The sequence below is a fragment of the Megalops cyprinoides genome, chromosome 4 (genome assembly GCF_013368585.1).
Source record: "Megalops cyprinoides isolate fMegCyp1 chromosome 4, fMegCyp1.pri, whole genome shotgun sequence".
NCBI lineage: Eukaryota > Metazoa > Chordata > Actinopteri > Elopiformes > Megalopidae > Megalops > Megalops cyprinoides.
The window spans coordinates 39,193,855-39,217,907 of NC_050586.1; the positions used below are offsets into that span (position 1 = coordinate 39,193,855).

Consider the following 24,053-nt stretch of genomic DNA (forward strand, 5'->3'; position numbering starts at 1 on the left):
TCAAATGCAATTTTATTTTATTCAAATTGTAATTTGCTTTAAAAAAAAAAGTGTTCCAAAAATGATTGAAGCCTGAGAAACTGTTCCTGATCATTTGAAAATAAATGGTAATATATATTTATATTTTAATATACCTCAAAATATGATCCTTAAATATTATTTCTTGGATATAGAGAGTTGGATACTTGGATAGTAGTTTACTAAACAGCATCAACTCAAACTTGTGTAAAGGTATGTTTTTGAACAGAACAAGCCTAAGCAAGAACTACAACCACTTTCCAAAGTGGTGTTTGTACACAGACAAAGAGTACCATTGTGACTTGGCTCTGTTTGGTCTAGTTTCCTGGCTTCACATTGAAAGAGACAATATCACCTGCATACCCAAAAGTGCTGTAGACTAGGTGTACATGGAAACACAGTTTTCAACATCACAGGAAAATATGTTATGTAAATATACATTCATGCTGTATGTAAATAACTGAAGTAATTTGTTTCATCCATCAGTAAGCCCCTTGAATTAATTCTGCAATAACAGCTGCAGTGTAAACTGTACTATATCTGCCAACATTGCCTTGAATGGGAATAAGAATATAATTTAGAATTTTGATCATCACTGTTCTAAGTTGTTCACTCATGAACCTACAAACATACAGCAGCGGGCTAAAGTTTTGGTATGGTAGTATAATGCTCCTGTTTACACGTCCTAGCATGCAGTAGCGGTGTATGATTTTCAGATATTCTTTTTTTCATTGTAGAGGTGGTGTGGCTAAATAGCTTTTGAAAAGTTTAAAATAGTTTAAAATTTTATTTGCTTATGTAAGACCTGAGAACTCCAGGAAAAAATCCAGCATAGACCCATTTGTATTGTATCAGCAGCTAATTGCAGCTAGTAGCATTACAAGCTAGCGCTTTGGATTTTAGTAGGGATGGAACATTCCTCAATCACAAATGACATGGTGTTCTTGTTCACTCTTGTGTCATCAGCGGTTAGTTCATATTGAGACTAGATTGTTTCACATATTGCCACAAGTACCAAGCAGCTTTGTCCACGCATCTGTAAACGGTTGAATGAAAACTGTCAATAACATAACCTGTATATGAAAGAAAGGTAGCCTAAGGTTTCCAGCCTGGTTTGATTTGAAATGAGAAAGGCTTGATATCCAAGTGAAAACTCTTCGGACTATGATCCTGCCCAAGAAAATCTGATCTGTTTACAGGCATGAAGTAACTCTAATAGTCTTACTCTTGTTGGTTCTGTTTCAAGTAAACCATGAATGCTGAAAAATAAATACTGCTTAATTATATAATCAAAATAATACTCAGACATTGGACTAGACATGCTCACGTCACAGATCTCCAACTCTGTGGAATTTACAGATTTAGAGCCAGTTTTCAATATTTCACCTTGTAGGGATTTTTAAAATAATGTGGTAAGAAATAAAAGGTTGAAATTGCATTTTTCACGTATGGTCCTATGGTAGCTACTTTCCTGCTAAACACAATGATAATTATTGTTAGTTATTGTTCGCGAAATGATGATAGAGTGGCTTTGACTTGGTCGGTCATACTGAACATGATCCCTTCCCCACAATTCATTACCTCATCCCTTCAAGCTTGTTTGTGTAAGAAAATACAGCGTGTTTGTTTCATGCCTGATGTTCTTAATTGTAGTTGTCTTACACTGAAGCACATTTGTTTACTTTGGCCAAGTTCATAATGCCGGTAACATTGTGCCAACCACAAGACAGCAAACATGTCAGTGAATGTAGGACGTATGCTTGCATCACTGCAGAACGTGGGAAAATAACGGCACTCTGTAAATGGTTATTGAGAATGATTTATTAATCATTTTGTTTGTGGCCCGGCTTGAAAAAGAGCATGTGAGTAGAGTTAGCCAGCTCTATTACCAAAATAGCATTAAGCTGAAACCACTGGATAATAAAAAAAAGTTATGATATCATCTTGTGAAAATGAAATACTAATATTTGCATTCCGTTGCCCTACAGCTCTGGACACCACATACATATAAATGTGACAATACCACATTTAAAATGCTGTATATATACACAATTATGAACATAAATTCATTGCCATTACTTTGTTGTGTTTAATTCCGAGGGGGCTTATTGCTATGAATAACTCTCTGTTATGGAAAATTTTTGGTTTTGGATTTCTGCTTTTGATCCTTTTCATTCATTTTTGCCTTCGCCTTTGTTAATGTTTGCTTGCCACCATTTTCTTCCTTCATGTTGACAGGCATAGTAATTTAGAATGATCAGGCTCATTCTTACTTTAATGGACGCAAGCTTTTCTTTGGCTTTTTGCTTCTCTCAAATCCTTAATTACTTCAATTACATCAATTGATGAGCTTAATTAGCACAAATGAGCATGTTCTTGAGGTATTCACTGAGTTTTTAGTCTGATGCGATAACATCACATCACTTGCAGGTTTCTGGGTTGGCTGCCATTTGTATTGGGCATCACTGTCTACAAGAACCCTTCTCAGTTCATCACAGATGTCCCCTCAATTAGTTTCTTTCTACTGTTTCTATCTATCTATTAGTTTCTGTCTATATTCATAGTGGTGGAAGAAATAAAAATTGTTTCCGGTTGAGAAATAATCAGATTACTGTACATTTTGTAAAAAAAGAGAATATATTCACTCAGTGTGTGTATATATGTAATCATCTCAGTCTATATCATGGTAGTGACCTTATTTGATCAATGTACATGTAAAAACTATGTTTATGAATTATGTGGTTTTCCGTTTGTCCCACTGCATTCTTCTTAGGCGTTGAGTTGACCTTTTGAACAGCAATGCCTCCCTCTCCTGGCTCAAAAGCGTAGTACCACCCTCTCAGTCAATAATTTGCCCTATCAGCCATAGTGCCTGAACAGCCAGCGACCACCAACCACAATAATTTAATTTTAATAAGGGCAAACATATGTTGAGGATATGCACCCTGAACATACAATATAGAATTTCAGAGGAATTTTTATGAATGGAAAAATTATTTAAGCATGTTTATGTTTGCGTGTGTGTGTCCATATGTGTTTATTTGTGCACACGGTACTCATTGGATTGTATTTGTGTGTTTTGCTAACATGCATATTTCAATATCAACAAATGTTTTTTAATCCTTATAAAAAATTGTATGTGTGTGCATGTGTGTGTTTCTGTGTGGGCTGCTTTATGTGTGCATGCAGGCGCAGGAACCTGATGCATGAAAGCAGTATCATCAGTTTTTTTTAAAGGTTGTATTTATCAGTATCCATCATCTCTGCCATTACATCAATTAATGGCGTTGAAGGGAGGAAAAATTGTCACAGGCCTGGCAGAAACCTTTTCCCATCCTTCACACGGAGTTGTTTCCTCCCAGCTTTTTTCCCTGGCATTAGCTCCTGTCATCCCCGAAACAACAGAGCCCAGTGGTGTCAATTATATTTGATTGACTGAGTAAAGCACACACAAATAAGCCAAAACAATGGACACAAAAATCTATATATGACTCCCCCTGTCAAATCAAGAGCTTGTCTCTTCCATTTTCATGCTGCACACTGGCCTTGCTGCTACATGCTTAAACATTTTCTTTTCAAAGCTCGCACCATCACCAATTAAATTGCCAGGGTCTTCAAAGGTGTGGAATGACTCCCCTGGTGACTGGCTCAAACTGTTGTCCACTAAATGAGGTCTAATTTATCAGTTTAACTTCACTTTTAAAAAAACCCAACATCCCCAGGCACTGTGTTTGTTAGTTACACTGTTTGAAAAATCTGGCCAGTAACACTGTAGATATATCTTTAAGAATGATTAACAAGACAATTATTTGTTTATATGTATGTTTCAAGAAATATGTTCCTCTAGATATATATTTGTTTCCCAATGTGTCCCTCAATTCAACAATTTCTTTTTTAAAAAAAATTTGGAAAAAACTGCAACTTTCTAAACAAAAATGGTGATTTAATGTAAAAAAAATCATTTTAATGTGATATAGGATAGAATTTGTACCATGTGCCTTAAGGATGTAGAAAATACTGGTAATTCTAGAATGTGCTCAGCTCATTTCTAATCTTCATTTACAGCTTTTCATGGTCATTTCAAACACTCATAGCCTGAAATCATATGTTTTCCTCCAGAGACTGTCAAAACTAGGAAAAAAGAAATTGTGCTGTGAATCCATTGCTCTCAAATCAATACGCCTTTCCAGAACCAAACAACTGCAAACAAACAAACAAACAATAAACATACGAAATCTATTCAGCTTTACAGGCCAAATGGGACGATGCCCTGTTTCTCAAATACCAACATCAGTTTGCCAGCCGTTTAACTAAGGAACAATAAACTAAAAAAAGATCAAAATGTTCGAGCAAGTTTGAAAGAGGTTTAAAATTCTATCTAACTTAATCCAGCCCTGGTTTCTGTCAGATTGCATATTACAAAATCACAGAGAGCAGCCTCTGGCCAAGCCCCTTGGCTTGAGTCTTCTTTGTGGCCGATCCACACGAGACATGATTCAGTTGCACTGATTCACTCTGCCTCTTCCAAGGCCTAGATACGAGTCGCCTTCTCGCAACAGGCGACAGTCCTACAAGGCCCACAGGAGGGGGCTCTTTCTGAGATAGCCTGTCAATAACCTTGCGTGCTCTTCAAGGCACCCCTGAAGGAACAGGTTAATGAGACGTGACGTCTGCACCGTGGTAAAAAACGTGCTCTGCTTCAGGCCCTCCACGTCCATATCTTCTGGTGGAATAACAGACTTGCGCAGCACACCTATAATCACCAGTTATTCTTTGTTATGATCATTGGGCATGCGGCATGGCTATGACTTCACTGCTGGCACGGTGACCAGTGGTGTTTTGCCTTTTTTCTGCTTTGAGATCTGAGCCGGCTTCGTCCAAAAATAAGTGCAGATATTCTCAATGGAAAATTTACCAGCAGCTGGTTTCAACAGAGGCCTGTAAAATTGCAAGATTATATTTACATGCCAAGTCTAAACACAGTTGTTACTGATTTATTTCATTTGCAAACAAATCTAATTCGGAGGCCAGACAGTTTCATTCTGTATCGATGTGGGGAGGTGCTGTATGTTTTGACTACACGTTGAAGTTATAGTTTGATGTTTTTGTCTAGTTTCAACAAGAATGGTAAATGGTAATTTATCACTTGGGAAAACAAGGAAGAGAGTGAATAGGTTTAGTCTTGATAATATCCGTGGGTTCAATGGCTTTACAAGGCGCAGATGAGGTTGTTTCAAATATCCACATGACCATATGACTCAAGAATATAATACTAATCTGAAAATTCAAACTATGAAAATAAAAGAGATCTCTGAGAAGCTTAGAGAACATATAATACGCTTGGCACTATAACGATGCTGAGACGCCAGAACAGTACCAGCATCAGTACTGCCAAATCATGTGCAGCTGAACTGGAATTATTTCATGTGGTGATTGATATCAGCGTGTATTATAATGCAAATACTTTCAGCGGAATGTTCTGAAATGACACGAACAGGTCGAACTCTTGCACTGCAAAGACCCTCGCCTCATAATCTACAAAGATCTACTGACTACCTGCATGTCAAGAGGGGCAATTAAAACTACTTTTCAAACTCATGACAAAATAACACAAAACATTAGTGTGCTTAATATTTGTTATTGTCATGACCATTTACCAGACCCCATTAACCAGGTGTAATTGCACCCATAACATTCATGCATGCATAAATACAAATGCAGAAAAATAAATACCAGACTAGTGACATCATTCTCCACAACTAGCTGTGAGCATGCAGCATCATACCATGTATATTCCATATGGAAGAGGCTGGATTTATGAATGACATGATACTGAAACGAACTGATGTACACCTATTGACGTGACATTCCCTTCGTCTTTCATTAGAATGAAATAATTGTCCATTAATTGACTTGATCTAATGTCTTCCATGTATAGCTCATGTTGAGATTCTAGATATGCATGCATTGTGCTTCATGATTCATGAACACTACAAGTGTGGACCTTAAAAGAAAACATGAAAACCACTCGAAATGGATAAATCATTTTTATTCATCTAAATTTTGCAGTTTTCTGCCATTTTTACAAAGCATCACAAACTTGTAAAATCTTAGGTTCGGTTATCTTCAGATTCTTTTCATTTAATTTCACCTACAATTTCAATTATTCTGAGAGTTGCCAAATGTGCTGGACAGATCACTTCCCCCTAGGCCTATGCAGAAAAGTGAGGAACTGGAGTGGTTGAAGTACCACTGTAAAGTAATAACAAAATGGCAGATAATTTCTTCCCCAGATAATGCCAATAGCAGCGTATTGAATTCCTATGTGTTAGCACTGAACAGAATACATTTTTCAAAGATACTGCACCTTCATTTGGTCGGATTACATTTCTAGTGATTCTGAGCTAATCCAACATCTAAAATGTGCAATATAAACCCGAGGGTCTGCCACAGGGATTGAATTCGTTGGGTCTTCATTGTATGATAGTAACATGCTTCATTTGAACCGAACACCTCAATCCTTAACATGCACCCCAAAAAAAACGGTCTCATTACCACTAGCACCTGAACACAATCTGTAGACATGTGCCCTGATTTCTTTCAGTTCCTTGCCATGTCATGACAAAAGGGTGCAGTGATTGATAATGCTCAGTAATCAAGCCACCGTGGGCCCACTACTGCATTATTTCTTTAGTCTTCCTTACTAGGAAATAGGAAAACACAAACACCATGGATAAAAAAGGCCACCGTGGGCCAATACTGCAGTCTTAATACTGACGCAAAATTTTGCAGACTTTACCACTCTGTGTGACAGAATGCTGCACCGACAGACTGCCTTCACGTGACGTGCCGTGCAAATCCTGCTTGGCCATCGTTTACCGTTTACAGCCATCTTTAATCTACATCACTGCAATAATTTAAAAACTATGTTATGGTCATATAGCTCTTCACCTTATGACCTACTTTTTGGGAATTCAGTGTGCCAAAACATCGCTAAAATGATAAAACTGCAAGATTTCTTTCCATTGTTCACAATCTTCAATCCTGCATACCACAGGGTTATGTGATCTTGATGGGACGTGAAGTCACAAGTTAATACAGTATAAAATGACAATCCAAGTAAAATCATATTAATACATTTCACCAGTACAGTAATTGATATGGTAATAATCAACATCTGAATCAAAAACTAACAGTAGAAAATGCAAGGTGGATTAAGTGTAAAATAGTATATATACAGTGGCTCCGATACATTGTGCAAGTGTACATCAAGTGTTCCTTCCTATTAAAACCATTTTTTCCCTCAAAGAAAATTACATCCCCTGTGCATTCCACGGCTTTCCTTCTTATACTTACACAAAATACTCAGAATTAATAATGGGAACAATCAAAATTTTTATTTTTAAGCAAACACCTTGATTGTGGCAAATATCCATACATATCCTTCAGTAAGAAAAATTCAACACTAGTAAAATAGTTAGAGATTGGGTGGAAACAGGGCACTAAGCCTAGTGAATGCTAAGCTCTTGATCCACGCGGCCCTGAGTGTCCATCAAAGGCACTTCCTATACTGCGCTGGTCTTGCTCTTGGACTTGGTGACGCTACTCTGATTGGATTTCGTTTCAGATGCTTTTCTCCCAGGTGAACCCTGCGACGCACCAGAGTTAGGGTGCTTGACAACAGGGGAGTGGAGATTGCTATTGTTGCTGTTTTGGTTCCCGCTAAGGGATTCCATGATGGAGCGGAAGGTCCCGAAAGGGCGCTTCCATGCCTCTCCCGATTCGGACCCCGCAGAAGTCCTCGTCGCGCCTTTCTCGTTCTCTTTTGTGGCGGCCTTCGCTTCAGTCTCTAGCCCCTCCTTGTGGACGACCGGCTCGTCGAAAGTCACCCTGAGTTTGAGGTTCTGGGAGGTCTTCCTCCTGGAAGACGGGGATTTGAGTGCACTTTTGGGACTGGTCATCTTCTGGGAGCCGGCGCCGTCGGGGCCGTCCCCGGGAGTGTCCGGTTTGGGCTCGTGGTCCACGTCGCTGCTGTCCGAGGTGGGCGAGGGGTTGTACCCATCGGCCGACTTGGAGGCGCCGTGGGCGAAGGAGAACTTGCGCTCGGCGGCGGACGCGTGCCTCTTCATCAGCAGGTGCAGGTTGGCGACGGGCTCGTCGCCCTCGCCGACGGGCAGCTGCCGGGGCCGGTCGGGGCGGGCGGCGGGGGCGTGGCGCGGGTCCTCGGGCGGGTAGGCGTCCGAGTCGGACTCGCTGAGCGAGCGCTGCATGATCTGCTTGAGGCGCGCCAGCTTGAGCTCGCGCCGTTCCACCACGCCCGTCCGGCGCAGCGCCCCCGGCTCCGCCCCCTCCCGGAACTCCAGCGACAGCTTCTCCTTGGTGCACACCTTCTCGGCGATCTCCTTCCCCAGGAGCTGCCGCAGCACGGCGTCCGAGTCCACGTCCCGCTGCCGCAGCACCCAGTGGCCGTCCCCCGGCACCGCCTCCGCCGTCAGCGTCATCTCCGGCCAGGCCTCCATGTGGGACAGGAGGGCGCTGCCGCAAACACCCAAAATCAACCGTGTGAGAACCAAGTACTTAGCTTTGTGTTTTACTCTGCCTCACCTGTAAGTTGCTTTGGACGAAAGCATCTGCCAAATGAAGCGTAAATGTGACCGGTGGACAGACAAAATTCAGACGAATTCCTTTTAATATTACACATCAGAACATCACACGAATTGTATTGGATTCTATTTAATAATTACTGAAACCTACTGATCAGAGCACAACTTCTTAACCCAAAGTACCTAAATGTAATTACTATTAGTGAAGAATTTTACTGCGTCATAATGCAATTTACCTATATATTTACGAAACTGTGTCACCCCTTGTTGGATTTATGTAAATGGCTACATCACAATATATGAAAATAAGCAGGCTGACAGTACAGAATAGTATCACATGAAAGATCAGAACTGTGGTGCAGTACAGCGTAGCGTTATTAATGGTCAGGCCTGCATGTTGATAGTGAGGCAGACAGCATATTTAGCAGTGATGAATAGCGGAGGAGGCGTCTCGCTGATAGCGGAGCAGACCTGGGCGAGCGTGATGGCGAGCCCTCCATGTGCGGGGACTCCAGCAGCTGCTGGACCTGGTTCTGCAGGGTCATCTTCTCAGTAGTTTGCCTGGAATCAGAGATACACCAAATCATAGCACAGGAGAGACAGGCAGCGGGAAAAGGGTTTGGTGTTTTACTCTGGTGCTCCATTTATTCCAGTGCTGGCCACACGTCTTTGATAGCTTGGAGTGTGTGACTGCATTTCGGTGTGAACTGAATTCAGTGATTTAGTTTGTTTTGTTAAATCTCATACGCGCTTGGCTACATTCTTGTTTAATGGCCCTATTCTAACAGGTCATACAGCAATATCTTCAGAGAACATTCGGAATTAAGGTCAGGTTAAAATGTATGAATGATATTAAAGAATCAAACTGATATGATATATAACATTATACTGAGAAGAAAACTTGATAAAAACTGAAGCTTCTTTTAGCAGAAAAGTGCAATCATAGTATAACAAAGAAATTTGCGGACTCTTTATGTCTTCTAAATGTTAAAGCAGGAAGAGCCCATGGAAATGTTTGGCTTCTTATGTAATGGTGCTTCTAAACGTATTCTCCTTTACACAGCACTCTGGTATGATAGTTAAACCTTAAAATGAGAGATAATCTGATAATCAGCCATTTTCAAGCATTTTCACATTAGCCATTTGTCACTGCAACTGATTAAGTCTAACTCAACTGTTAAGTGATTTAAGTTACTCTTAAATTGTTTTCAGATCTTCATCATTGACTATAATGAAGAGGAACCTGGAGCTGAGTGAACATGATGTTACCCTGGGGGGTGTGTGAGATTCCCCCCGACAGGGGCAGCCCCATACGTACTCATTGAGCTGCTTGGTCAGCTTGACCACCTGAGACGCCAGGGACATGCAGGTCTCCACCACCACCAGGTAGCGGGAGCAGGTGGTGTGGCCATGCCGCTCGGCACTCTGGGAAGGCCTCTCCCCCTGCTGGTTCTGGATGGTGACGTTGGAGCCGTATTCCACAAGGGTCTGGAAGGACAACAGCCTTCTTAAGCATACAAGTGTACAATGTTCTATGGTTTTTTTTCCAGCTTCACTATTTGACAGTTTTACAGTTTGATGGATAGACAGAAAAATGCAATGTTCTAGATCTATTAGAGCAAGGTCCAGCTAATCCTGATTCATTATCATATGTCCAAAAAAAAACCAGAGTAAACAAAAGTTTCATTGAAACATATACACACAGTCATAAGCTTTCATGTGGATGAGTAAATATTAGTGCGTGAGCACTGCTCAGGAGTTCAAATTCCACCATGTCAAAAATTTAATTTAGTACTTGGACGTCTGGCATGATCTAGTCAAGAACTTTTACCTTGATCACTAATCCGAGCTAGAAGAAAATATTTTATTTGTCACAACTGTTAACATTCTTAACTACCTCCTCCTTTGAAGGTTGCATTCCCAAGTTTAACTTTGCCCTAAATAAACCCTGCAAATACAGCTCCACGTCCATTGAAGTCTGTCCTGCACTACTTCATTATTCATAATTCATTCTAATGCTCTCTGTGCAATTAATACAGAGTGTTTAATCCTCTCTCTACACTGTTTGACATTTTGAGGAGGAAAATGATGAGGAAAAAATAATTTGCAATGTTTAGTTGGGACAGACATATTGTATTTTATGGATGTAAAAAGTCTTTCTAAACCCAGCGAAGCATCCTGGGAACACCTTCCTCTGTTTACAGATCTGATCAGGAGACATTAAATGCATGAAAATTCCTTCAGTTTTTTTCTTGAACTTTTAGGTGGTTATACTTGCTATTAATTGCACTATTTCCGGACACATACTGTACAATGTGTGTATTCTTGTGTATTGTTCCTAAGCTTGGGATTATATTAACGAGTTTATTGACCAATTGACAAGAATTACTGATGATTACTTACACAGATCCACCTTTTTGACATGCACATACACTTTACTATAGTCTTTATGTATATTATTATGTACAATTCCACAAGATAACTCATGTCGTCCTACTGAATTATACTTACATTATTCAATTAATTGACACTTGAATTATGCTAATTGTTGCTTGTTAGTTATTAATTGACAATCTCTGTGCATAAAAGGGCGGATGATGTCTTTTTATCCTCTGTCAATCTTTAGAAAGCTTGTCGATTTCTCCACAGCACAGAATTGATAGATGCGCTGTTCCAGGGGTGGATCGGGTTGCAGCCGTTTGAGGATTACTTCCAAAGCCACGTGGTGCATGCAGAACGTCGAAATGGCAGCAGTTTGACCAGGGGTTAGGGAGTCTGACTTGTAACCAGCATGTTACAGGTTCGAATCCTTGGATGTGAAACCACCGTGGTTCTCTTGAGCATAATACCATAGCTGAACTGTAAGATACAGCTGTCAAAACAGGCAATATGTAAAATGGAAGCTACATAAGAAGATGTGCTCCTGCTAAGCAAATGAATAATTAACAGTGTCCTCTGGTATACATTTCAGCTGTAAGGCTGGCAGACGCACGCTGGGGGTAGAATAGCTGGTGGTTGCTGTGGAGGAGAACGGCGCCGGTACCTGGATGCAGCCCAGATGACCGTGCTGAGCCGCTACGTGCACGGCGCTGTTTCCGTTCTGGTCCACCTCGTCCAGGGAAATGGCCTGTTCCTGCATGAACTGCAGCAGCCACAGCAGGATCTTTTCCTGAAGGGGGCGAAGAAAAAGATCCCGACATTAAAACAGGGAAGAAAACAATGGGCCCGGGACGCCACTTCCTGTAGAACGGCAGACTTTCCTGTGAAAACACACAGGCAGCGTTGCGCTGCGAAGTCACAAATGCTGAAATTAGCCAGGAACACAGTCTTGTACTTTCTTTTTTAGAATGAATGCGTGGAACTGGTGGTGCAACAATTCCCTGGGTTAACAGAAAAATCTCCCTCTCTGCAATGGAACCACACCCTTCAAGATCAGTGACTGTAGAAAGAAAAGTGTTGACCGCACTTGTAAAAGTCTTCATTGGCAGGAAACCCCTCGAGCGTTTACGGTTTGCCAAGATTCTGTATTTTGTATTTTTGTCTCAGTGTTGTGTTGTTTAATAAACAAGCCCAAGTGTTGTTTTGAGTTTCAAATGTGACATCACAGCAAAAACATCCAAGTTCCTCCATAAATGCATCTATGATTTTGACCCCTCTGCTCTAAGCTTGAACAGTACATGCAACCTTCAAATTTTTATTATAGATAAATCTCCCTGTAGTGTGTAAAGAGGTGGAAAAACAAGTGTGGTGAGCACTATATGGCTCACCCTTGTGAGTGACCATCTGCAAAAAAATTCAAATTTGAAGGTAACAAATATTTTTCTTTGATTTTTGTAGTTTTTCTGCATCACTTTGGCATTCAAAGTATTTCTGTCTTTTGGAGGTCTCCCATTTTAGTCATTTTCACTTACACTTTTTTCTATTTAGTATCTAATTATGGAGGGGATAATGACCGATGGTGGTGGTTGGGGAGGGAGGGTATTTACCAAGGAGCAGGATGCAAAATCAAAGTGATTGTTGGAATTTGGAAGATTAGTCCCTTTAGTAGTGACAGCAGTAATAACATTTAGGATCAGCATCCCCCACAGACTGAAGGATGGGGCTGAAATAAAACTTATCAAGTGAATCCTTGTCCGGATACCCCTCAAATGAGAGCCAGGGGGCTCCAGACGACTCTCTCTAAAGGGAAAGGAGGTGCTACGTAAGACAGTAGCATTAAAACTGAAGCCGGGGAGATCTTCCTGGTTAAGGTCAGTGCTTCATTTGTGAGCATGACAGCTTCCCCTGCCCCGCCCCCCTCTCACCTGGCCGTAGCGCGCGGCATAGTGGATGAGGCTGGGATGGTCCCGGGAGCAGCTGAGCTCAGCGATGGCCTCCGTCTCGCTCACCATCCAGCGAACACACTCCAGGTGCCCGTTCTGCAGGGGAAAACTGCACCGCTAAAACAGGACCCTCTGCATACGAGAACGCCTTGACACAAAGTCACTACATTTACAGAATATGCATAAAATCGAGATCGCACAGAGGACCAGGAGTTTAAATTATAATCCTTGCATCCTTTGGACCTTTCTTGGGAAGGACAGCTATATCCACTATCATCTGAGCCGACACTACAGTATGTGGCTCAACTTCCTAGTCCTGGCTTTCCTTGCGGAGTGGCACACCTGTTTCTCCTATGGTGCCTTCCAGGGGCCCTACAAAGAAGACGGTGACTCACCTTGATTCCCAGGCCCGCAGGGGTTAGCTCCTCGCTGTTGCGCTCATTTAGGCAGTCCTCCCCCATCAGCGAGGTGAGGTGCTGAAGGCAGTCAGCGTGCCCGTGCGACGCCGAGATGTGCAGCAGGTTGTTCCCCTCCTCGTCCCTGATCAGCTCCAGGTTGTCCGCCGCCAGGTGCGGCTGTCAAAGCGGTGAGACAGAGGAACATTAATGCCGCCCTCACTAGCACAAACCCGGTAGGACAAAGGCAGCGCTACGCTCAGCTAACGAGCGCTAGCGCTCGGTAGAGCGAAAGCAGCCCTACCCTCGCTTTTAACTCACCAGGAGAGAGATCTGGCCCTCTCGGATGATGTTGATGATGTTCTGGGTTTTCTTGGCCTCCTCGTCACACTCCCCATAAACCCTGGAGCTGCCCCAGACCCTGCCGTTGTCCACCTTGCCCCCGGGGCAGCCCTGCAGCGAGAACATCTTGGACTTGCTGCCGGGGATCTCGCCCCCCGTCTTGTGGGCCCGGGTCTCGGGGTAGGCCCTGCCGGGCTTCTCCACGTCGGCGGCCAGGGAGCAGTTGAGCGAGCTCTGGGAGTGGTCGTGCCCCAGAACGGGCTGCCGGAGGAAGTCGGGATCCATGGATTTAGACTTCCTGATGTCGGGCCACTTGACGGGCGAGAGGGCGCAGTACGGCATCACGCCGCCGAGGCTCTCCGTGTGGGGCAGCGTGGAGGGCTTCGCCCCGAGGACCCGGTCGCCGGAGCCGCCGCCGGAACCGCCCGCCGCCCTTTTCTCTGGGGCCACCCTGGGCAGGGTGGCCATCTGCTGGCTGGATTTGATGTAAGGCACGTCCAGGATCTCATCCATGTCCAAGTCGTAGTGCTCCAGCTCTCCGAAAAGGGGCCCGCCGCCGCCCACATTCTTGCCCTTGAACCCCTGCCCATCGCCAGAAGACAAATTCGCCCGGGGCAGTTTGTCCGAGGCTTCTTCCTTGTTCCCGTCTCCATTTTGGGGAGGACTCTTGCCGTCCGTCCCGCTGTCAGAGACCTCGGGCTGGTGTTTGAGAGGGGAGACCCTTTTGACGGGTCGGAACTTGCTGTGTACATCTGTGATGCCGGCTGGCTTGATCCCATTACCGCTGTGAGATGACACGCCGCGACTCCAGTTTATGGCTGGAACTGAAAAAAAAAAAAAAACAGCATATTCAGGCCGGTTTTCAGAATTCCCCAGATGCAAAAAGCCATGCAGAATCTAAACTTTCACCTACTTATGGAAACATTCAGGTTATTAATGCGGCGCTCAAAATCCTGCTGAAGCCTGTGAAGTCTGACTACAAAGGAAATGGACGCAGAAATCTTTTTACGTCAATTGCACGCAAATCTGACTCTTGTTTTTTTGAAACACGAAATCTGATTTTCAGATGTGGGTGACTGCTGCAAAGAATCGTCTTGTGCAATTCTGGAGACTCAACAGGCTGTCTGTGTTTAATACAAAGTCAAGAAAAGTAGACGTGAAATCATTGTGAATGTGTGCGAAATCTGCTTGTGTGATATCAATCATTCACTCAGCTCATTCCAAAATAAGCAGGTGGCAAAAACCTGCTTGCAGAGACGACAGATTTTTCTTCCCAAATGACAATACAGACATTTAAATGTGAATTAGTTAACGTTAACAATTTACTAAGTCATTCATTTCCTCTGTGTGTTTGTCGGTGTGTGAAAGTTAGGCAGACTGGTAAACAGTGGGCCTTTTTGTAGTCAGTTTACAAAACTCCACATGTGTAAAAGTAGTTGAATGAATTGACGTCTGAACGAATACATTTATGTACATATATGGTGTGTACATCTTTATTTTTCATTGCATTTTTGCCCCTTTTCACCCAGCTTTCTTGAGGTCAGCAGTTGTATATTGGGTTTGTGTTGCTATGACAATCTCTGCATCCCAATAGGAGTGCAGAGTATAGCAAAGGCAATTCTCCGACACACACATAATTATTCTCACACTACAAGTCCCACAGAGCACCAGGAGGCAAACATCACGTGGAAGATCATAGCATCTGCCTAACGTTATCTGTGCAACTCACAGACGACCACTGAGTGTTAAGAGTGGTGGTACGAGGGAGCCTCGGCCAGTAGGACCACCCCTACCCCGGCGGGACAATGTAAAATTTGCACTGCCACTCTGGGCTCCCAGTCACCGTCACCAAATGACATGGCTGGGCTCGGATCTCAGGCCACAGGGCTCAACCCACACTCGGGACAAGCACTTTAACCGATCACAGCCAACTGGGAGTCTTAAGTATATTATTTCAAGTTAGCAGCCGTTTAAGCGGTGAGAACGATTGTTTGTGAATGCGGCACGGGTGCATTTTAAGTACGCTGTGAATGATTTCCAGTTAATGAATAAGAAATGAAATCACGTAAGGGTTAGGAAATGCGATTAACATGATCCAGGACCGCTTATCCCCGCCATAATCCAAGCCCAAACAAAAGGTTGTTTGGTGCTCAAACTGATGCCATATGTAGAGAGCCGACTGTGACAGCATAAATCTTTTTCACTTCAGCGGAGCTGGCAAGACAGAGGAAAACGGCGCGGATCGCGGAGTGACAAATATGGCAGCATGAATGGAAAGCAGAAGGTTTACTGTGAGGTTACATTTGGAGAGGAAGACAGTCTTCTGCATGCCGGGAGGATCAAAGCGAAGAAGCCTGAGAAGACATTGATCTTCACATCCGCTAATTATAATGACGACAAGGTTCAAAGGAAGACATATGGAAAAGCAGCATATTACAAAAAAAAAAAAAAAAAAAAACATCTGAGTGAATGAATTTAGAAACCAGCTCAGTAAATAAAATTTACTGGCTGATGTCGAATACTAGACCAGATATTAAAAATATATGTTAAAAATACACGGTACAGGACTTTGCAATTCTGAAGAAATGCCTTGCATTTATGTATTATGCACATCTCATTTACATCTAAAAATTCTGACATGTGTTTATTCCAGCTGACACATTTACGTCTTCACTGCAGGTGACCTAATTCTAATCTAATTATTCATCTGTCACAGCTGTACTGATGCTGGATTTCTTACACCCACATAAAACCTTTTAATATGATTAAAAATCTGTTTGTTATTATGATGGAGAAGCTGAAAAATACCACAACAGTAAAGTATTGGTGGAAGCAGATATGAAAAGAAATTTGAGTCATATGAGTGTTAAGCATCTTGTGCAATAAACATGGTATTCAGTAAATCAAACATTAGAATAACAGAATGAGAAACATCTATAGAATTCACATTTTGGTTGTGAAATTGAGATAAAAATATGAAGCATGTGGAAACGTGTAAAATTTACTGTAGTTTTTGCAGTTCATGGGCACGGTACCTTGTCTGTCTTCGCTCTGAGAATCACTTCGCCGACAAAGCTCAGGAATGCTCTTCAGAGATGTCACCGAATACTAAAACAGGAGGAACTCATCTGGTCAGTGCCACTTGTTCATTACAATAATTACAGAGCATTATATGGTGATAACAGCAAGTTTACAATGAGGTGGTCAGAAAACAAGGCCAAGCTAGCAAAATAGAGTTAGTGTAAACTTAGCCCTTCAAACCTTCAGTCTGCACATAATATCATAATTCTCAGATATGTTCATCATAACAAAACCAGGTTTAATGCAAATAGTGCTAAAACCACAAGCAAAACAATTTTAATCTGCATCTGAAAACTTACTCAGCTACAAGGCCATTAAAATCTGTGAAAACAAAATGGCATGTTTGGTTAATATTTACATTACCATTATTTTGGGAATATGGTACGTACTGTGTACAGCTGATGTTTGCAATTCTGTCAGCGTTACTGAAGCCCCCAGAAAAGGAGAGCTTATTTAGCCACATACTGCTCTTGTGGTTTGCAAATACCAAAGCAAAACTTTCTTATTATGTGTATGTAATCTACAGTAATGACCTCCACGAAGCCAGCCGCGGTGTGGATGCTGGACAGACAGACTGATGTGCTAAAAGAGGGATGGCCAACGGTCAGTCACGCACTGCACCAAAAAGAAAATGAATACTCCATGCTGTCACTTTGGATATTATATTGTGCAATTTGGAGTTCCTCAGAGACCCATCAATCACCGCAAACACAACACGCTTTTCCCAGTCTAAACATCGCGGCGTTAAGGTTTTTCGAGATCGTCTACTCACGACTAAATCATCGGTGAAGTCAATCTCATCCAGATCCAGGTACTCAGGGGCGTCCATTCTCAGCCAGCATTATGAACACCCAGAACCCGGTGAGAAGCAAACCTGTAGATGAAGAAGACCTGAGGTTAGCATGCTACTCCATGACATGCTGCACAGTGACATAAAACAGACAGTCTGAGGTCTGCTGATGGGCCCAGTGTCACAGGTTCTCACTGAAGGGTTGGAAGCTGCAGTGCTGCCACCTAAGTTGTTGTTCAGCTGTGTTGTAAATGTATCACAGCTCCAGGTGCGGCAGAGCTACCATGCCCCCCTCCCCTTTAATAAGGGAGTTGGCCCGATGTTCAAACATTCAGCAAGTACGAAAGTAAGCTTGCGATTGCACAACGGCATAACAAAACAAGGCTTACTCCCAAGAAGTATGAAACATTTCACCAAGGAGACTCCTTTTAAACTCTTATAAAAGTTTAAAATTTATATTTGCTGTAAAGTAAATAAAGTACAATGACGAGACATTAAAGCTTCAAAACAGTAAAGCTCCCAGAACAAATCATAAGTGGTCCTCAAAAACAGATGTTCTAGAAGCAGAGAGAAGTTTATGCTATCAAGAGGTTCATAACTGTCCCCTGTCGTGTGCAACACTAATCAAGATGGCAGTGAACTATGATGCCTGGTTAACTAGGACATAAGGACTAACACCACCCATTCTGTGGACCTGCTTTAAAGTACCTCATCTCCCAGTTTCTGACAGATAAAATTCTTCCATAAAGACCAGGAATGTGGATTTTTTTTTTTTACAGGCCTGCAGGAATACATGAGATTTGTTGAACACCAAAGCAATCAATCCATGTTTCACTTTGGGAAAATAACACTCTTCACTGTAGATTTGCTTTGACCTTTGTTAACATGAGAATATTATTACACGCTACATGGTTTAGTCACTGAGTCTCCTGATAGTAATGACAGGAAGCATTCAATATTTGCAGTGCACAGCTCCCAAACATGTAGCTGCGATACCAGGAGATGAAAAACAGACCTTCAAGCAAAATTAGGGAGTCTTCACTGCCTTCAATTAGTTATTTTTTGGCAGAGAAAGAATAAATGTACATTACACACATCATTACCTTGTCAATTCAAGTAACAGCATTCAAAGGTATTAAAATATATCGCTTGGCAAACAATGATACAATGAAACAGACTACCACCCACCATGATAAATTTGATCACGTTTGTATTTTTGTATTTATGCCAATGTTAAACCGACAGCTTGACGAATCTCCTTGCCACAGTGCTACCCTCTCCACCGTCTACAATGCCATAACATACATCCGTTCAACATATTTTTAAGTTAGAAAAATCAACATGCAGGCCTATTGTTTATAACGTTTCCATGAAGCTGGTTTAAAATAGAGCAATTTGCCATGAAACTGAGAGTCACGTTCCAAAAACACTGCCCTTGAACCCCATAAACAAAGCTTTTTTTTTACACCACCTCAACTGCACATTTAGAAAAGAACCATAACACGGCAAAGAAACCAAGCATTTCCTGTGGAAACTGTATGATTGCCAGCATTGTGAGCAACTGTAAAACATGGCATTTCAAAGGAAAAAACAATTCTGATTCATCACCTGCATCTGGAACCAATGATAAAGTATTTGTTTGAAGTGTCACAATCAGAAACATGAAATGCTACATTTAAGTCAAGCAAACAAGATTCTCAAATACATAGACCAAAGTGGCACATATGTTTAACCTAAAGAGGCTCTGTGCTGAGAACATGACTTTACCCACATTGCCTGTTTATTATCAATAACAATAATGTACAGCTGAACTAGCATCTCATAAAATCACACTACATACCATCTAAACAGATTAGGTCTAGCTGCTTGGCAAGCTTTTATAACCTTGCAAATTTTTTTAAAAAAGTAATTTATTATGATTTAAAAACTATCTAGAAGATACTGTAAACTAATGATCAGATTGAATTGCAATCTACTTCCACACCCAAAATGCTCTTTATATTTTCTTCCAGCATAAATGTTATGTAGCACTTTCAAGTGAAGACAATACATATTGACTTAGGTCAGATAGAGACAAAACAATTTCATACTTCAGGCAACATTCAGAAAAATAAGCCAATTATAGTTCAATTACAGCTCAAGTACAGAAGACACAGGAAGATTTTAACACCAATTTAGCAATTACAAGTTAGTTGCAACTAACACTGAAACATTCCACATTGTCATACATGGTCCTAACAGCTGACCGTAGGTCTTACTGTGTGTCAGGTGCTTCCCAACTACAATAATTGCTCTCGCGAGTGTATGCAAGCTACAAATTAATTTCTGACAAAATGGAACAGAATCCCAATGAGTGTCTGGTGTCACAAGCCAATAATATGAGAAGGACTGGTCACAGCCAATGAAAAATGACCATTTAATACACACACAGTGTTCCAGTACGTTTTTTTTCTGTCATTTCCTCTGGAGCTGCAATAACAAAGAAGCAGAGAGAGCCTTGGAAGTAGGATACAATGGTGAAAAAAAATGTAGGCACCCTAGGACTTGAACATCATAGCTGTATCCTAAGATGGTGACAATCTAGAACTCCCAAATTTCAAAGGTGGGTGACACAGGACCAGTATGTCTCTCAGCACAGACCCTGACGATTCTGCAGAGGAAGTAGCCAGCTCATATGCTGTGACAGACACACTCAGTCATAAGTTTAAAAAGTCGTGCTTTACAATTATTGCTGTGCGTATAATTATTAGCACATTTAAAAATAACTATAGTTAGTTACAGATTCACTGACCTATATTCCTCTGACATCATCTAAGCCTATTTTTCATGTCTCACCTCAAGTTCCTACATGGTTTTTTCTAATGAATTATGCCCTAGGCAATGTGAGATTTCTCATGTCTCACCTCAAGTTCCTACATGGTTTTTTCTAATGAATTATGCCCTAGGCAATGCGAGGGAGAAGCTCTTGATTAACCTGGATAACCTAGTTTAGGTACAGTAACATTTTCAAGACTAAAATACCAGCAATAAAGAATTACACTGCTTTGTGTACATAATGCAACTGCTGTAAGAAATACAAATGTCATACTTTATATCCATGTGGGGAAAGTGAAGTGAACTGGGACTTATGTCTACAACATTAACCTTACATTAAAGTTTCAACAGCTAACATTAGTAGCAAAGCTAGCTATATTTTACCCAGGTAGTAGATTCTATCATTACCCCAACTCTGAAAAGCACTATTCACTAGCAGGCTGCTAAATCAATATTACATGTTTGTTACAACTAAGGGCTCAAGTTTAGGTGAAAATTAGAATTATTTGGTGAAAAACAGACCTATTACTGGCTATTTTTTGCATATGTATTTCATTACAAGTGTGATCCATGAAAACTAAGACAAACCATGTGTGCTATTAATCTAACAGTACTTTTTTTGCATTATGGTTTAACAGAATTACCTGGGGCAAAGGTCATTTAGGTTTTACCACATACAGTTATGACTAGATTACATTTGTGAACCAACACACTTGGTCTAGCTGACACACAAGTACTCAACAAGGAGTAAGACTTGGGAGTAGCATAATAGAAGTTCACAATATACGTTAATTTTAATAAAACTACAAAAATTCGCATACATTTACTACTGTACATTTTGTATTCAGAGTTAACAAAATGAAGAATTTGTCCCGTATATCTTATAAAAAAAATTCCACTGAGACCTCACAGTGCAAACGCACTTTAGAAACCCACACCACTTAACACTTTGTGTTTAGTTTTGCGTATTGTTTTCACGTTTAGCAAGCTTAAAATTTACATGACGTTGAAAAACTCGCGCTATGCAGAGAAATGCAGTAAACACCCATTGTAACATGCAAGAACATCTTTGAAACGAATTTTTACACTTATAAACCTTAAGTCAAGTTATTATCGGCAGTTGTCATGGTTAACGTGATAGCCAGCTGTGTGGCTGATCGCAATCCCATTCTCTGTGCTTTTTTGATATAATTGCCTCCGCAAGACTGTAATTTCGTAGCGGCAGCCTTCCTTGAAAGGAGTAGCCTAACCCAATTACGGGCACATATAACAAGCTTGCACTAACGTAATGTAGCACAGTAACAAATGATCAATGCGGCTAAAAGCTGTTTTTCTTGCTTATCGTTATCCTGGCTAACTGGCAAAATGAGTTAGGCTATCTTTAGCGACGTGGTGACTGTTCAAAGTATTGTTACCATAAACTTGGCAAACGGGAGTCTCAAGCATTAAAACTCCCTTTTCTTGCCACATCAAAACAAACAGCTGGCTACAGGCCTAGACAGCTGTATATATGGATACAATAAGCATTTATTTTAAATCTACCCGTGGATATATAGGTAAATTAGTGCACGAAATTCATCACTGTCCTTAATCGGGATTTAAACGCAAATATAACTAAACTGGCTGTAAACTAGCTAATTAGCCTAACGTTAGGTATTTTATGCAGAGCTATCCTTGCTAGCTAACGTTAGCTAACTAAATATTTATGTGCGCGATCGAAGTGCTTTGTCTTGGCTAATCACATCAACAACACTAACGACTTCAAAGAAACTATCGTTCATGGACGCTGCTGAAGATATCAGATAATTTTATGATGTTTACCTTCTGATGTAGATTGACGGATCTGAAATGTTTGGATTCTCGCTGTATTTATATCCGCTCTCTCCCCTGTTTCTCCTGAGACGCTGTGCACAAAGGCTACGGGATGTGAGACGGCGTCTCCTTGCACCGTTTCCCCCATCAAACCGGAAACTCGGTTCTCGGGTACCGTTATCTTGAATAATCATGGAAATGTAGTTTCTTTCTCTAGTTCATTGTTTCAGTCACCAGAATAAGAAAGGTCGCAACAGTGTGTTCATCTGGAGAGGATAAGTATTTTTAAAAGAGCAAGAGATTGAAGAATTTTTCAATTTTACACCTTTAAATTAGAGCCTGGGTTAATGGAAACATCAGTTATGATATTGATATTATCATGATACATATTTTGCTTAAACAAACCAATTAAGTTGTCAAAAATACAAACAGTACATCTATGTATATTGTGTATATTAACAGTGCATATTAATATACAGTAATACAGAATCAGGTGTAAAATCCAAAAATTATCCCTTTAATGAATTAATATATTTTGGCTACTGTGAGTAGAATGTTTTAGCTTTCATAGCTTTTTTATGGTCTTTAAAGCAGGTCACTAAAATACGATCCTCGGTCCTCCGTAAATGGGTACGAGTTATTATACGTTTCCAGTACATTAAAATTCTCAAAGGCATTGTGTGACATAACTGCTCATATCAATGGGTTAGATTTCATAAACTGTCTTTAGCCATATCATCATGGTCCATGAATGTAGCTGTGATTGAAACGTACAATGCTTTGCCATTTTGTAATGGTTCATTGGTATATTTTATTATGTTATCACCTAAAACACTATTGAGACTTGCTTCTCATTCTTTCTGAAGATATTAATTTTCGAGGGGCAGCAGTGTGGTAAGGAATAAGGCTTGTGACAGAGAGATTGCCTGTTCCCTGGTGAGGTACTGTTGTTGTACCTATGGGCAAAGTGTTTAACTCAAATTGTCTTCGGAAATTCAAAAAAAAAAAAAAAAAAAATGACATATAAATTGTGAGCTATGATGCTCTGGATAAAAGCATCTGCAAAGAAACTGTTGCACAACTGTAATGTAAAATAACAGATTGAATATCATGGTGTATTGCATTATTTATTTGCTTAGCAAAACTTCAGAACTGCCCATGTGCCTTCAGGGGACACTGAAGGTGGCCATTGGGATGTGGTCATATTTTATTTATCTGGGAACATGTCTTCTGCCTAAGCCTCTGACTTGTTAGATGTTATGGACCAGCGGGTGCTGCCTTCTTTTCCACTAAAGGAGACAGCATTAATTGAAGCCACGTACACCTTTACATTTTACAAACCTGTTGTTCTTATGCAGTCTTACCTTTTGCTCACCTCTATGACCTGTCACTGGAGTCCCATTTCAGAAGAATGGGATGTAGACAGAAACTCCAACAATCTAGGCTGGAGAAGTGTGCGGTATTGGTATTGTCTAGCTTTTTATCTTTCTAAAGTTATGCTCAAAGGAAAAATAAGAAGAGCTGCCATGTGATACCACAAGACAAGAGGCTTCCCCATACTCATCTTAGTATTGTCTTAAGCAAAACCAGCCAAGTGTTTGGTCTTATTGGACCACCTTATTATTAAGCTAAAAAGGAAGTAAACTGCCAAGTGCCAACGTAGTGTTGCCTCGACAGTTGTTACACCCCATAACTGTCATGATCATATTTTTATTTGAGGAGCAACAGCCGGAGTTGGAACTGATATGCTTCCACTTGGTGGAAAAATTCAGACACAATACTCACCCTCTCCCTTCCGTCTTATTCCAAGCAATGCCAGTAGGTCTAATCAGGCTTGACCGTGTGTCTGCGGGTAACTTATTGGCTATGAGAGAAA

General features: G+C 41.1%; 1 protein-coding gene across 1 annotated transcript; it reads right to left on the reverse strand.

The window, feature by feature from the left end:
• Positions 1-6,132: 6,132 nt before the first annotated feature.
• On the reverse strand, positions 6,133-22,259 carry LOC118777117 (synuclein, alpha interacting protein). Its single transcript, XM_036527854.1, has 10 exons — positions 22,187-22,259; positions 17,534-17,635; positions 16,716-16,788; positions 13,660-14,504; positions 13,339-13,518; positions 12,926-13,039; positions 11,665-11,790; positions 9,940-10,109; positions 9,093-9,182; positions 6,133-8,553 (listed from the first exon to the last, which is right to left on the reverse strand). Exons 2-10 carry the CDS (start codon positions 17,588-17,590, stop codon positions 7,584-7,586), a joined length of 2,625 nt encoding a protein of 874 aa, XP_036383747.1. The 5' UTR covers positions 17,591-17,635; positions 22,187-22,259; the 3' UTR covers positions 6,133-7,583.
• Between the last annotated feature and the right edge of the window lie 1,794 nt (positions 22,260-24,053).